This window comes from Lutra lutra, chromosome X (assembly GCF_902655055.1).
Source record: "Lutra lutra chromosome X, mLutLut1.2, whole genome shotgun sequence".
Lineage (NCBI taxonomy): Eukaryota > Metazoa > Chordata > Mammalia > Carnivora > Mustelidae > Lutra > Lutra lutra.
The window spans coordinates 54,264,996-54,278,458 of record NC_062296.1 but is presented as its reverse complement, the minus strand read 5'-3'; the positions used below and the strand labels follow the sequence as shown (position 1 = coordinate 54,278,458).

General features: G+C 51.5%; 2 protein-coding genes across 10 annotated transcripts in view; both read right to left on the bottom strand.

Moving 5' to 3' along the window:
- The window catches only part of KDM5C (lysine demethylase 5C), a 32,102-nt gene extending 27,730 nt beyond the window's left edge, over positions 1 to 4,372 (bottom strand). For 2 of the 5 annotated variants that reach the window (XM_047715344.1, XM_047715348.1), the window contains exon 1: positions 3,751 to 4,370. In XM_047715344.1, the coding sequence (XP_047571300.1) occupies positions 3,751 to 3,900 (150 nt within the window). In that variant the 5' untranslated portion in view covers positions 3,901 to 4,370. Of the gene's footprint in view, positions 1 to 3,750 lie in introns of all 5 variants that reach the window. The other 3 variants (XM_047715349.1, XM_047715345.1, XM_047715346.1) reach the window with 3 other exon arrangements.
- Positions 4,373 to 10,969: 6,597 nt separating this feature from the next.
- The window catches only part of IQSEC2 (IQ motif and Sec7 domain ArfGEF 2), a 76,369-nt gene continuing 73,875 nt past the window's right edge, over positions 10,970 to 13,463 (bottom strand). For 4 of the 5 annotated variants that reach the window (XM_047715605.1, XM_047715601.1, XM_047715603.1 and 1 more), the window contains one exon: positions 10,970 to 13,287. In XM_047715605.1, coding sequence (XP_047571561.1) covers positions 12,322 to 13,287 — 966 coding nt within the window. In that variant the 3' untranslated portion in view covers positions 10,970 to 12,321. The remainder of the gene's footprint in view (positions 13,288 to 13,463) is intronic. The other variant, XM_047715604.1, reaches the window with a different exon arrangement.

Below are 13,463 nucleotides of genomic sequence, written 5' to 3'. Positions count from 1 at the left end.
CATCCCATCAGACCATCACACCTCTGGCCACCTCAGACCCTTAAACCTAGCAAACACCCAACCCACTACCCACTCCCCAGAACTCACAACAAGGCCCTACCCGCCCCTCAAGTCCACACTCAATGCCACAAGCACGTGTCCTGGGAAATTTCTCCCAAGTCCCTCCCAACAGTACAGTGCCAGGATTTCAAGAAAGAGAAATATGGGGCCCAAAACAGTTGGCCCCAAACTCTCCCTACATCCACATTAATTCCTTGTCCCCCAGGCATGTGCTATAGGACACAGGCTGGAGGTACTGTTAAGCACAAAGGATCTGGAGTCAGAAGACTTTGGTTCATGTTCTAGCTCTGCTACTTATGAGCTATGGGATTTTTACCCTTCTGAGCTTGTTTTCTCATCTGTAAGGTGGGAATATGAAGACCTGTTGTAGCTTCCTCATAAGACTGAGATGAAAAATTAAACTCGTTTTCAAATGAAAATGCTATCCAAAGGAGTTGTCCTTAAGACCTGGTATCTTAAGCTGACCCCGCACACCAAGGTAGCTTGGCTCCGATTTTACCAAGATTTAAAGGCTTGAAACTTTAATGTCTGTTCTCTCAGTTTAAAGGGCCTGAGATAAACACTGCAGGGAAAAGCAAAAATCTGCATCACTCACCCAGTCTGGAAGGCTTCCTGTGGTTCCTCTCTCAAACACCTGCCCAGTACAGGAAGAGGTGGGGGTGGGTGGGGGTAGGGTTAGTGATGGAACAGCCAACTGTAGTGGCAAAGAATGGGAGAATGTGGGGAGGAGGAAGGAAGTCAGGGAAAAATAATGGAAGTGGGGGGGTGACTGTGCCCTGCCAGGTTGGCGCTTGTTGTGTCCTACCCAAAGGGTGGCTGTGGGGAGCCCCTCACTGATGCCCTTTCCCCCAGAACCTCCTATGCAGTCCCCTCCTCCTCAGAGCCCCAGCTCCTGCTGGAGTGGTAAAAAGAACCTAGAGTAACCCAGACCAATGCCCTCATTTTACGAATGGGGAAAGTGAGGCCCAGAGAAATGTGATTTCTCCAAAATCACATGCTGATTTAGTGGCACAGCCAAGAACCCATGTCTTCTGATCTCCAGTCCAAAGCTCTTTGCACGACACCAGTGTTCATACACACACACATGCATACATATGGAAGCGGGCAGTAATAAAAGAAAAGAAAAAGCTGTTGGCCTCTTCTGCACACACTTTTAGAAAAGGGCCAGAGGATTCATACTTGCATGCACACATACTCCCCCTTAACCCCCAGCTGAAGCAGGTTTGCAGCAAACACCTGAGGTTCAGTGAAGCACGGGTAAATTAAAAAAAGGAGAGAGAGAGAAAAGACTAAAATGGTATGGTTCAAGCCCAGACAAGCTCCCTGTGCCCTCTTGCCACCCATCAGTAGTGCACACCCCTTAGTGCAGGTGGAAAGGTACTCAAACCCAAAATTTCAGGCACCCTTCTTTCCTGCTGAATCAAATTCTAGATAAGTATACCATCAAGCAGTGTGACAGGAAACAATAAAACCAAATCCTAGAGCAGGAGCTGTGGGTGCAACAGATAGCTGGGGAAGGTCCAGCACACCTCCCTAGGACCTGCGAGCTCTCTCATCCTGCCTTCAGTCTCATACACCTGTGTGCCAAATACACCAGTATTATCAGGATGGTGATTTTAAAAAGTTGGCTACCTGATGCCGGAAGCAAGGCCCTTGCAAGATCCCCTGGGTCTCCTCCAGGGTACCAACACTCTCCTCCCACCCATTTTCTCCAAGACTAGCAGTAAACCGTCTAGCAACTCAAACCCAAATCGACCTTCCTCGGGCAAACCTCCAATTTCCAAGCACCCACCCATACACACACTTTCCCACTCTGGGCCCAAGCATCATTTGGGCAAGTGCTTCAAATTCCAGCTAGAAGGCCTGGCTGCCTAAAGGTGGCGTAGGAGCAGCCCTACAGGAGGAAAAAACAACAAAACCAGAGACCAGCTCTCCTGTATCGGAGGGAAGCACATTATTGAGGTAGAGACAAGAAGCACAACAAAAGATGGCCCCCTGCAGGTCTCTCTCTCTCTCTAACACACACACACACACACACACACACTCTCATGTGCTCAGGACATGTCACTGTTCCCCTTCCTGGTCCCCCAAGGAAGGGTAACAACACCTACACAAAGCCTGCCCGTTAAGTCCAAGACAGAAACATGGAAATATAGGCCTCAGCCACCCCCTATGTCAGATACACTTCTGTTCCAGAAGCCTCCTGGACCACTCCAGGGAGTACCTCCTTGAGGCTGCCCAGGACTCCAGCCTCTCCTTTTCTGCTAGCCTTCTTGACTTCTCACTACCCAATTTCACTCCTTCATTATGAACAACGCTACCTCAGAGATTTGTGGCCAGGCTCCAACTAGGAAAAAATCAGCTTACCCAACACCTCTGAGGAGATCCATTTGAAACTAGCCTACATCTGTGACTGAACACCGGAAAACACCAAGCTGGATAAGGAGGCCTGCGGTGCCCTCCTCAGGTGGCAGTTTAAGGCCTCCCACTCAAAAACACCCTGTTCCAAACTCAATTCCTGCCTTTGGAACCCCAAGTGGTGACTGAACAACGCATATCATCATTTCTCCTCCATGCCAGCAAGGTGGCAGCCTATCCTAGCCCTTGGGGGACTTCCTGCGGCCTGAAGCCAGGCATAGGAACAAAGATATGCCCTTTGTCATTGACCTCTGAGAATTAAGTGTTCTAAAGGAGACAGACTTCCATAGCTCCATTCTGTTTCTGGGAGTCCAAGAATCCCCTATCCTCCAGGACCGGCTACATCCTGGGACAGAACACAGTACAAATCTTCTGAGTAGGACTCATACCCCGCTGACAAGCTGACTGGCTTAAGCCTATCCACAGAAGTCAAGTCTGAGGGGTGATTTGTAGGGAAGGATATTGCCTTCAACTAGGAAAAGAAGGGGACAATTCCCTACACCTATCTCAGGGGAGCCAGATAGAGCATTCCCTGTGAGCCTGATTTCCTGACTGATCTGCCATGACATTATCATAGATGGATTGGTCTGGCAGGGTGTGAGTAAATATGAGTCAACCCACAGAGAAGCAAACCAATGACCACATCAAACACCTTCGCAGTCACAATAATTACCACTTACCTAGCGCCTACCACACACACACTCTACCTAGTTTAATCCAATTCTCGAAATAACCATTCATGGACTCATTTCACAGGCTCAGAAAGATTAAGTTACTGGTCCAAGGTCACACAAGTGGTAAGCTGCACAGTAGAATTTTGAACTCAAGTCTGTCTCCTTTTACAGCTATGGTCTTTCCACTGCACCACATGGCCTGCCTTAAGGAAAGTGATGACAATAAACGGAAAAATGGCCTTATTCAATGCAGCCTTGATCTGGGTGGTCCAGGGTAACTAAGAGATGTGCAGGTACCTCTCTGAACTCAACCCGGCCCACTAGGCATCCCTGTTTTGAACCTTACCAAGGATGAATCTAAAAGGCGGAATGGAAGTGAGGGTGGGTCTTTGACCCCCAAGTGCCTAGGGGGGTCTCACACCACGCGAGGGCCCCTGGCCCCATCATCCTTTCTCCGACCCCGCACCACATCCACGGCGGTCCCAGCCACCCCATTTCCCCACACCTCGAGATGCCCTCCGCCCCAGAGCTCTCAGCCAGCTACCCTACTTCTTCATCCCCAGCCTCGCCGGCGGCGACCACAAACCCCGGGCCTTACCGCGGGTGGGCGGATCTTGCAAATGCCCGACTTCTCGGCGATGGGTCTGATTTTCGCGATGTAGCCTAGAGGGTCTCGAAACTCGGCCCAGCTAGGCTCGAACACCGGGCACTCCGGCGGCGGCAGGAAGTCGTCTGACCCCGGCTCCATGGTGCGCCCTAGGACTGGAGGGCTCGGACCACCCTTAAGGACTCATGGCGGACGCCACTGTATGAAGCCGAGGCAATGCTCGGGGACTAGGCCCTAAGCGGGGCGGCCGCCGCCCGCCAAGGGCCTTGGGGGGCGTGTAGCTGTCGCGCTCTGAAAGGCTCAGGCTGGCGCTACTGCTACCGCCTCTTCGTCCTGCTCCGTTTCTTCCAAACTCTGCCGCTGCCTCCCAGCTACCGCAGCCTCCACCACCAGTTACCTCCCAGCCGCCGCGGCCTTCATCGCCGCCGCCGCCATCTTGGTTTGTCAGCGTCTCCCCCCCTCCCCTCACCACAACAAACCGAATCCCTCCGCGGCGTGTTCCTCCGAGCGTCGTATACCTTGCGTGAGGCCAAGCCCTAGGAAACTTTCATCCCGTAGGGAGAGCTGAATCTGCAAGTGTAGGCTCCCTATTTGAAAGCGGGAACTCAAAAGCACCTCCCAGACTGAGAGCAAATAGTCCGCCTCGGCGGCGGAGGAGCAAAATTGTAATTAAACTGCCGGATCCTCTTTCCGGATGGACCGGCGGCGCACGTTTAAAGGCCAGTGGTGCGCATGCGCGTTATGAAGACAGACCGGAAGAGGAGCTGGCGTTGGTGGGTGGTGGGCCCAAACTGGCTCCCCCCACTATGACCTCAGCTCTGGCGCGGGCCCCGCCCCAACATTTTCTTCTTCAGGGTCTTTCCGGTGTGGGATGCAAAAGAAGGCTTTGGGTGCCTGATTGCTAGGGACCTCTTATGCTGGCAAGCATGTTGGGAAAGACTTAGGGAGCTCCCAGCTCTAGGTGCTGACACCTCTGGGGCTTTGAAAGGAGGAAAGCAAGATGCTGCTCCCCCCCGGGGATTATGGATTTTTAGAATTCTGGGTCCCAAGGAGAAGAAGGAAATACATATTTCATCCAAGGTTATGTGTAGAGGCCTCTAAGAGGTGGGGCTTCCATTCATACTTGCAAAGAGTCATTGTCAGCATTTAAAAAAAAATGAACACTTTGAATTCTTCTGTATGAAGCTTTTATTGTGGGCACATTTGTAGAATGGACTCCTATAAAACAGGCCTGAGTGTATATATATTTTGATTGTTGGATGTTTTAACAACAGCATATTTACCTATTGCCTACTAGTGCCTACTGTATGAAACACCTACCATTTGTGAGCCTACAGCGTACTTACGAAACGTATGTGTACATGATCTGTATTTATTGTGCATAGCCCCCGTCATATGCATTTGAGTACCTACTATGTGTACATCTATTCCTATTGTATGCGTGGTCATTGAGCAGTTTCTGAATAGTTTTATTGCAACTACTTTGAGTATCAGACCAGTACTTTGCCCACACACGCATCAGGTATCCGAAGCATTTGACGAAGATGTTATTCCTTGGTTGTGGGCCCACTGCATACAATTTGAACACCTACTGTGCACATATTAGAGTACATGTGTACATGCTGATTAAATGCTTATTTTGTGTGCATCAGACTGAATTCCTTAAGGGCAGGGACCATGTGGCTTTATACATCCCTTGCACTTGTCACCATAAGCAGTAAATGTTGAGTAAACAAAAGAAAAAATGAATGTATATTTTTGAGCATCTTTAGTATATAGTGACTGAAAATACTATATGATTTTGCAAATACTTTCTGTGTATATTAAGCATCTGTGACAAGCTTGAGTACGTTTGAATTAGGAACAGATAACTGTACCTACATGTCCCAGTTAGGTCCATCATTCTGCCTACTTTGGGAAGGAGCTGAAGACATCTTATCTAATAGAGCAGTACACACCAGTAGGAGCCCACACCTTAGTGTCAGATAGGCCTAATTACTTTAATCCTTATTAATCTTTGCAATTTCCCTTAACCTTTGTCTTAGGAAAGATATAGGTTAACTTACCCATTCTGTAGACAAGGAACTACATTCTAGAAAGATTAAACTTCCCTACTGTTACACAGGAAGTTGCTACCTCCTGGTCAAATGCTCTTCCTGTCACTTGCTCTCACCAGGAATAGGACCAGGCAGAAGGGTGAGGAGAATGCAGAAAGTGGGAGATATGCCAAATACGAGGCCCAAGGCTGCTCAGCATCTCCATCGAATGCAGCTCAGTGAAGAGCAAAGAATCAGGAGTCAGAAGACCAGGTTTGGGGGCTCAGGTCAGCCCACACATCCCATAGCCTTCTCTGATGGCCTTAGCCCAGACACCAGCCCCACCATCTTGGAAGCGCAAATGGAAATTGCACGGAGTCTTTGAAGCCAGTCAGATCTAATTCATTCACTCACAAATATTTATTAAACTCCTCTTATGCACCAGGCACTTTTCTGAGCCCTGGGAATATGATGGCAACCAAGACAGTCCCCACTTTCCTGAAGCTGACATTCACCAACAGAGATCTGCCAAGTACCTCTTCTTCCTTAGCCTTGATTTTCTCATTTATCCAAAGAGGCTCTGTAATCCCTTCCTTACAGGGTAGTTATGAAGATTAGAGATAACCATAACTGCCACTCATCAAGGACCAAGGGCTATGAAATAGGTATGGTTATCCCTCTTTTACACATAAGGGGACTGAAGCTCAGAGAAGTATGAACCTACCATGTCATATGGCTAGTAAGGGGCAGAGCTGGAGTTCAAACCCAGGTCTGTCTGACTGCTACGCAATTCTGCCTGTAAAAGTCTCAGATGGTGCTTCCCGCCCCCACCCCCCCAACCCCAGTGCGGTGCTCAGGAAACGGGCTCCTTTCCCAACCCTTGGGTCTTGCTGGAGATCAACCTAGATCCAGGCACTGCTGAGTTAAGAATTGGAAAGCACCAGGGAGCTCACCATGGGCTGGGGGCTAGGTTGGCCTCACCCACCCACCTGGGAGAGCGAGTCTGGCATGGAGCCAAGGCAAAACAGTGACTGGAAACTTCAGCTGGCCTCTCCACAACACTCACCCCATCCATGTCTTCTGAATGGGCAGGATGAGAGTGACTTTGTACCTTACTTTTTGATTTGCAAAATAGGGTCCCCTCTAGTTCTGAAGTAGGTATGAGCTGTGAGTTCTAACTCCTGAATAGCTCTGGAATCCATCCCCTCCTCCCCCTGCCATTTTCTAATCTTCTCTTCCCCTGAGAGCCATTTACTATCTCTAGCCTGGATTATTAAAAGAGCCTCTTCAAGGTATCAAGGTGTCTGTGTGAATTCATGAATGTATCTATATGCAGAACAATAAAATATGTTCAAAATAGCGATAATTCCAAAAGAATTACTATAGTGGATTTCTAACTCATTGAAGAATGAAATAAAAATCCATGACTCCACACTGATATACATATATAAAAAGAGAGAAAAGGGAAAACTTGTCCTTAAAGGAAGGATGGAGTAAGATGATCATCAACAGATGCTCAGAATTTTTCCAAGCAAAAAAGTAAATTCTTAAAACATAGCTCTAACACTGAAATTTTGGCCCAAATCTTGCTTCCTAGATGCTATTCTCTACTAAAAAGAACCAGGGGTCCTTGGGAAAAGTGGCTGGTTCCAAGACTGGGGAAGAGAAAGTGCATGATGGGCCTGGAGCATCTTGTGGTGCCAGAAAACAAGGAAGTGCTCAAGAAAAGAAAGGAAAAAGAAAAAGATGGAGACTTGCCCAAAGGCCATAGAAGCCAGCTCCCAGAGAGCCTCCTGCTGGCCAAATCTGGGACATTTTGAACATCATAATAAAGAATGATACTAATGTGTTATAACCATCGAATACAAGAGACAATCAAGAGTGTCAAGACAAACAAGAGGATACAAACAAATACTTGTAGAAGAGGGGAAAGCTCTCCCTTACAGTGGAAAGTCAACTAATCCATGTCAAAAGTATGATAGCATTTGAAAATCACCATTTGGGGGCACCTGGGTGGCTCAGTGGGTTAAAGCCTCTGCCTTCGGCTCAGGTCATGGTCCCAGGGTCCTGGGATCGAGCCCCGCATCAGGCTCTCTGCTCAGTGGGGAGCCTGTTTCCCTTCTCTCTCTGCCTGCCTCTCTGCCTACTTGTGATCTCTGTCTGTCAAATAAATAAATAAAATATTTTTAAAAAAGAATTGAAAATCATCATTTGGCAATCTGGATAAGCATCAGTGAATCCTGGTGGGTGAAAGTTTGAGGAGAATGGGATATTTACACAATCTCAATGTTGCTCTCCACGAGATGCTCATTTATTATAAGGGGGAAAAAACAGTAACTTTACAGTGGGGAACACTGTGTAGCTCAGTGTGTCACCGCATCATACTTTAGGTCCTCAGGAGGCTAGGGGGAAAATACCTGTTGGCAACAGAGGAAAGAGGGCACACTGCCTGCCAGCCTCTGGGCTTCGAGAATATGCCATGCCTGCCACCTGGGCTTCCCTCTCCCATTCCTTCTCACTATGCCACTAACAATCACACACTCACACACCTCCCTCCACACCCTTGTCTACCCTGCTCCCTCTGACGAATGCCCTTCTTTACCAGGGTGATTCCTACTTACCACTCAAGACTCAGCTCAAGGGGCAGTGCTGAGGGGTATGCTTGCTCACCCATACCGCCACCCAAAGTTGGGTTTTCCCCTTCTTTGTACCCCCTTCCCACATACTCTGCTCCCTTTTGGGCCTATACTTAGTATCATATGGCATGGACATTATCCCTGCCAGGCTGTTTCCTCCTGAAGGTCTTGTCCTGCTCTAATATGGCAGCCACCACCCACACATGGCTATTTCTATTTAAATTAAAAAATAAAAATCAGTTCCTCAGTTATACTGGCCACATTTCAAGGGCCCAATAGCCACATGTGCTAGGGGTTACTGTACTGGACAGCACAAATATAGGACATTTCCATCATCACAGAAAGGATTATTGGACAGCTCTGGTCTAGGACAAAGAACACTGTGAGTGTCTAGGACCTTTGTCCTTTGTTATGTGTTGTCCCTTCCCATCCATGTCCCCAAAGAGATGGTCAGTAGAACCTTAGAAGGCTGGACAGCCACTGGGCTTCTTGTCTTCAGGCCCTCAAAGAAATGGGGAGGTGAGGAGCCGAAATACCCCTCCTCCACAGTCTGGACGGTGAGGCTCCGGGGAGCAGAGGATAGGGAGGGGGGACAGGGACAGCCGAGTGCTGGTGCTGCACTGAGGAGGGGAGGGTAGAACATAGGAAAGAGCTGAAGGAGGCATGAAGATGAAGAGGTCCAGGGGCGGTGGGCGGGGGGGGGGGGGACGGGGAGGGGACTGTCGGTACGCAGGTTGTACCAATCAGGAAACCAACCAATGCAAAGATACCTTACTCTAGGATTCAGCTCAGAAAGAACTATACATTCACTCAAATCAACAAAATTTCAGTGTCATCTGTGCCGTGCAACACTCTGGACAGCAATGATTCAGACCATTGTCACTCTTGACCACTTGTGGCCTAGTGGGGAAGAAAGAGGACATGAAAGATGTCAGAGGATGTGATCAAGGGCACATTTTGTGAGGGCTGGGTCTTTTAAGCCCAATCTCACCAGAGGGAGGAAATCTTCATCAGGGAATTGGGGAGGCACCTTTGGCGGGGGTGGGGGCAGGCACAAGTAAAATATGGAGCCGGAAAATTACACACAGGCCTTCTCCGGGAACAGTGAGTGGGTGGTCGAAGTGTGGGCGAGGAATGAGGACGAGGAGATCGACTGGGGCCACGCGGTGGAGGACCTCCAATGTCAAGACAAGGAGTTTGCATTCGTTTCTGTAGGTGGCAGAGAACAGCTTACTGTGCAGGAGGCAGGCATTTCACACGCATCTGTGAACAATTTCCCTGCAAGATTATTATCCTTATTATACAGGTGAAAGACCAGCCTCTGAGGGGCTAGGTGAGCTGCCGACAGCAACCTGGTCAAGTCTGTGACTAAGCAAGGATTCGAGGGCTAACAGCTAAACTTTGGGAAGACAAAACCAGCATTAGGTTGAAAGTGGGAGAAGGGGGAGCAACCAGGGAAGAAGCCAACAAGCAAAATGCTTATTGGACTTCATTCTGGCCCCTCTGGATCTAAGTTCTTCAAAAGCTCAGGTTGGATCCTGGAGGAGGCATCAAGATGGCCCCAGCTTCTTCTTCCACTAGAATGTGCATACGAAGTGGAAAAACCGAGACACCTCTGGCTATTCCAGACTCTAAGAAGGCACCAAAAATGTTTACTGACTGCTGCTTCTGGGAACGCTGCTGACTCTAACCAAGAGCCAATGTTCAGCCCCATTCCTCCTGGACTCTGCAAAGACATAATTGGTGGGGCTGGAAATGTGTTCATTTCCTAAGGGGGCGGTTATGGGGACTGGAGAGTGGCAGGAACCCCTGTCCCAACTTGCTGTGTGGACTTGGAAAAGACCCTTCCCTTCTCTGGACTTGTCCACTCCCGTGTAAGCTGAAGAGAATCCAGCTATTTGTTACCTGACAACCTAAGTATATACATGTTGAGAGCTCTTACAATGGATCTAGCCCCTGGCTTCCTGGCCCAGGTCACCTACCTGCCCACCTACCCTCCAGGGCAGAAACATGGCTTGCCCCAGGGGTGTGGGGAGGGCCCCAGGACAAAGCCAGGCCAGCCACAGGAAGGGTAAGCATGGATGGCAGGAGAGCAGAAGGAAGTCTCCAACCTGAGAAAGGAAGAGCAGGGAACTAACTTCCCGAGCACCTACTCCACACTGTCTGCTTGACATTCGTCACTGCCTGTCATCATCACAATTCCATGTGGCAACAGCTCATCCCCTCCAGTTTTAAATCAAGAAGACCAAGTCTGAGAGGGTGCTTTTCTCAAGTGTGTGTGCTTCAGGAGGGAAAACCCCAGGATTTGAACTGGCTCAACTCCAAAGCCCATACACCCTTGCTGCTGTTACACGGCAGTTAACAAGCTGAGATGGGGAAACCTCCCTCCTCCCCCACCTTCCACCCACCCAAGGCATCTCACCCACCCAGGTGCCTGGGCTGCTACCCTTCACTCCTCACCTCCCTGGGCTAAAGGCCTCTCTCTCCATGGGCTCCACCCCAGGGGGAGGGGGCATAAGTAGGAGGCAGAGGCGGGAGGTGAGCACAAGGTCTTTTATGAGGCATCAAATATACATTCTTATATACAAGGAGGAAAAAAGACAATGCCTGAACCCCAGCTCCTCTCCGTACAGCCCCTCTGGCTGCTGCCCTCCCCCACCCCCAAGCCCCTGGGTCCCTGGACCTTCATACAGCCAGGGTCTGTCTGTCTGTACTACAGCCCATGGTGGGTGGGGGGCAGAAGGAGACAGGAACTGAGAAAGGAGCTGGGTATATGGGGCGAGAGGAAGAGCTGGGGCTTGTAAAAAATATATTTATAATAAATAAACAGGGCTGTAAAGGAGTTGGAGAGGCGGCAGAGATTTTGACGTACAGAAGGAGTCAGGCATCCTGGCTCCCAGCCCCCGCTCTGATGGCTTCAATCTGCCTCAGGAAGGACATCATGGGCTTATGGTGGCCCTCTGGGAGCCTATCTCCCCAGGGCTGATGCTGGCTGCCCTGCCCCAGCGAGGTGTATGTGGGCAAGATCTGTAAAGTGCATTGTCTTCAGTTGTAGGTGGGGTAGGTGTAAGGGAATGGGGGGCATGCAATATGGGTGAGGGAGGGCAGTGCCCTTCTCATCCCAGACTTGAGTCCCCCCCGCCCCCCCCCCCGCCCAAACCTGTCTGGACTTTGATCAGGATAAGAACTTTGCTGTGAGAGGCAAGGTCCCAAAGCTGAAGAGGTCTGGGCTGAGGCCCCCTGGAAAGAGGACAGAGGCTGGCTCTGGAGGGGAGGGACTGCCCCTATGGGGGCCAGCGTTAGTGGGGGCCCACCCACTGAGGGCACCTACAGCCCTGTTCCTCGGGCAGGTGGAGAGACACATGGAGGAATTTAGCCAGGCCCTGAGGTCTGAGAGAGGACGGAGCCAACTGAAGGTTGGCCACAACTCTATGGAGCTCCCTCCTAGCCCTGCGTGGCTAGAGGTGCTCTAGGGAAAACTTCACCCTCACTGCTCCTGACACCTGTCTGCCCTTCTCTGCCAGCCAGAGCTAACAGGGAGCCCACACTGGCCCAGAGGTCTGAGGCCACTTCAGGGAGTGAGGGTTGGGGGCGGGGAGTGGTGATGGAGAGAGTAGAGGGGGAAAAAAAAAAAAAAAGAAGGAGGATCTCCAAAAGGTCCTCACCACTCCCCAGGGCTTGAGAGCCCTGCATCCAGGCTTCAAGTGGCAAGGATCCTTGAATCTGGAAGGAAACCCCACAGCAGCTGTTGTGGGTTAGAGGAGGGGTTCCAAGGCAGGGAGGAAGTGGGGAGGAGGGCATCTCTATGTGTACATATATTTTGGAAAAACCGGGGAATCTCTTGTGGATTCCCCAGACCTCCCTGGGCCCCAGCTCACTCCCTCTGTTCATCAGACCACGGTGCTGATCCGGCTTGGCTTGGCCTTGGGGTTCGCACTGGGTGGGTTGGCCGTGCCAGGGGGCCCAGAGGCGTGCAATGGGCCATGGGGGGAGGTGGGCGGCAGGGGTGAGTGTGGGGTGTGGGGTGAAGGTGGGGGCAGGGGTGGGTAGGAAGGGTGGGGTGGGATGGGTGAGTGTGGTGACAAGGGTGACTGGGGGTGGTGAGGGTGGGAATAGGAGCCCCCTGGTGGCCGGGATCCAGGGCCCCCAGTGGCCCCTGCTGCTGGCATCATCTGTGGGTGGTGGCTGAAGATGAAGTGTTTGGGGCCCTGTTTGTGGGCTGGTGGGTGCTGGGGGGCAGGACTGTACAAGGGCAATGGGGATGTGGGCTGGTGCAGGGGGTGGCGGCCGTGTGGAGCAAACTGAGGGTGTCCTCCAGCCCCCCGTCTGGGGGCCCTGCCTGGCCGGCCCAAGGTGTAGTGCTGGGGGCCTGGAACAGGGCCATGGGCGTGGAAGTGGCGATGTGGCCCCACAGGTGGGGCCGAGGCAGGTGGTGGTGGAATGGAGCCCAGCTGGGGCAGGGGTGGGGGCTGCTGAGGAGGTGGGGGGAGAGGGGGCTGCTGGGGTGGGAGGTAGGGCGGTGGGGCAGGGCCTGGTCCTTGGCAATATTGGGCATGCAGGGCCTGGAGCTTGGACTGCCCATCAGGCAGCACCCCCAGGCCACCGTGGCTGTGACCATGGTGGTGGTGGTGGTGGTGGTGGTGGGTGGAAGAAGCAGATGAAGAGGAGGCAGAAGCCTGGCCTGTCGGCGGTGGTGGCATCTGGAAGGGCCCCTTGCCCCGCTTGCTTCCAAACAGGGAGCCCAGGAAGGATGAGGAGTTGGAGACGGGCCTCTGGCTCTTGTACTCCTCTGGCGGCGGGGGTGGGGGCGGAGGTGGCATCCTCTGGTGAGGGCGTGGACTGCTAATAACAGACCCCTGGAAGCGGGGAGGGGGGACAGTCAGGCCAGTCTAGACTTCCTAAACCCCCAACCCTAAACTCCACCCGGTCCCTGAGGGCTGGAGCTGGGGAGACAGGAACATCCAGGGCATAATGAAAGCCAGTAACAGTCCTGTACTTTGTACGCGGAGCTCCCCAGCTTGCAGAGCTCTGC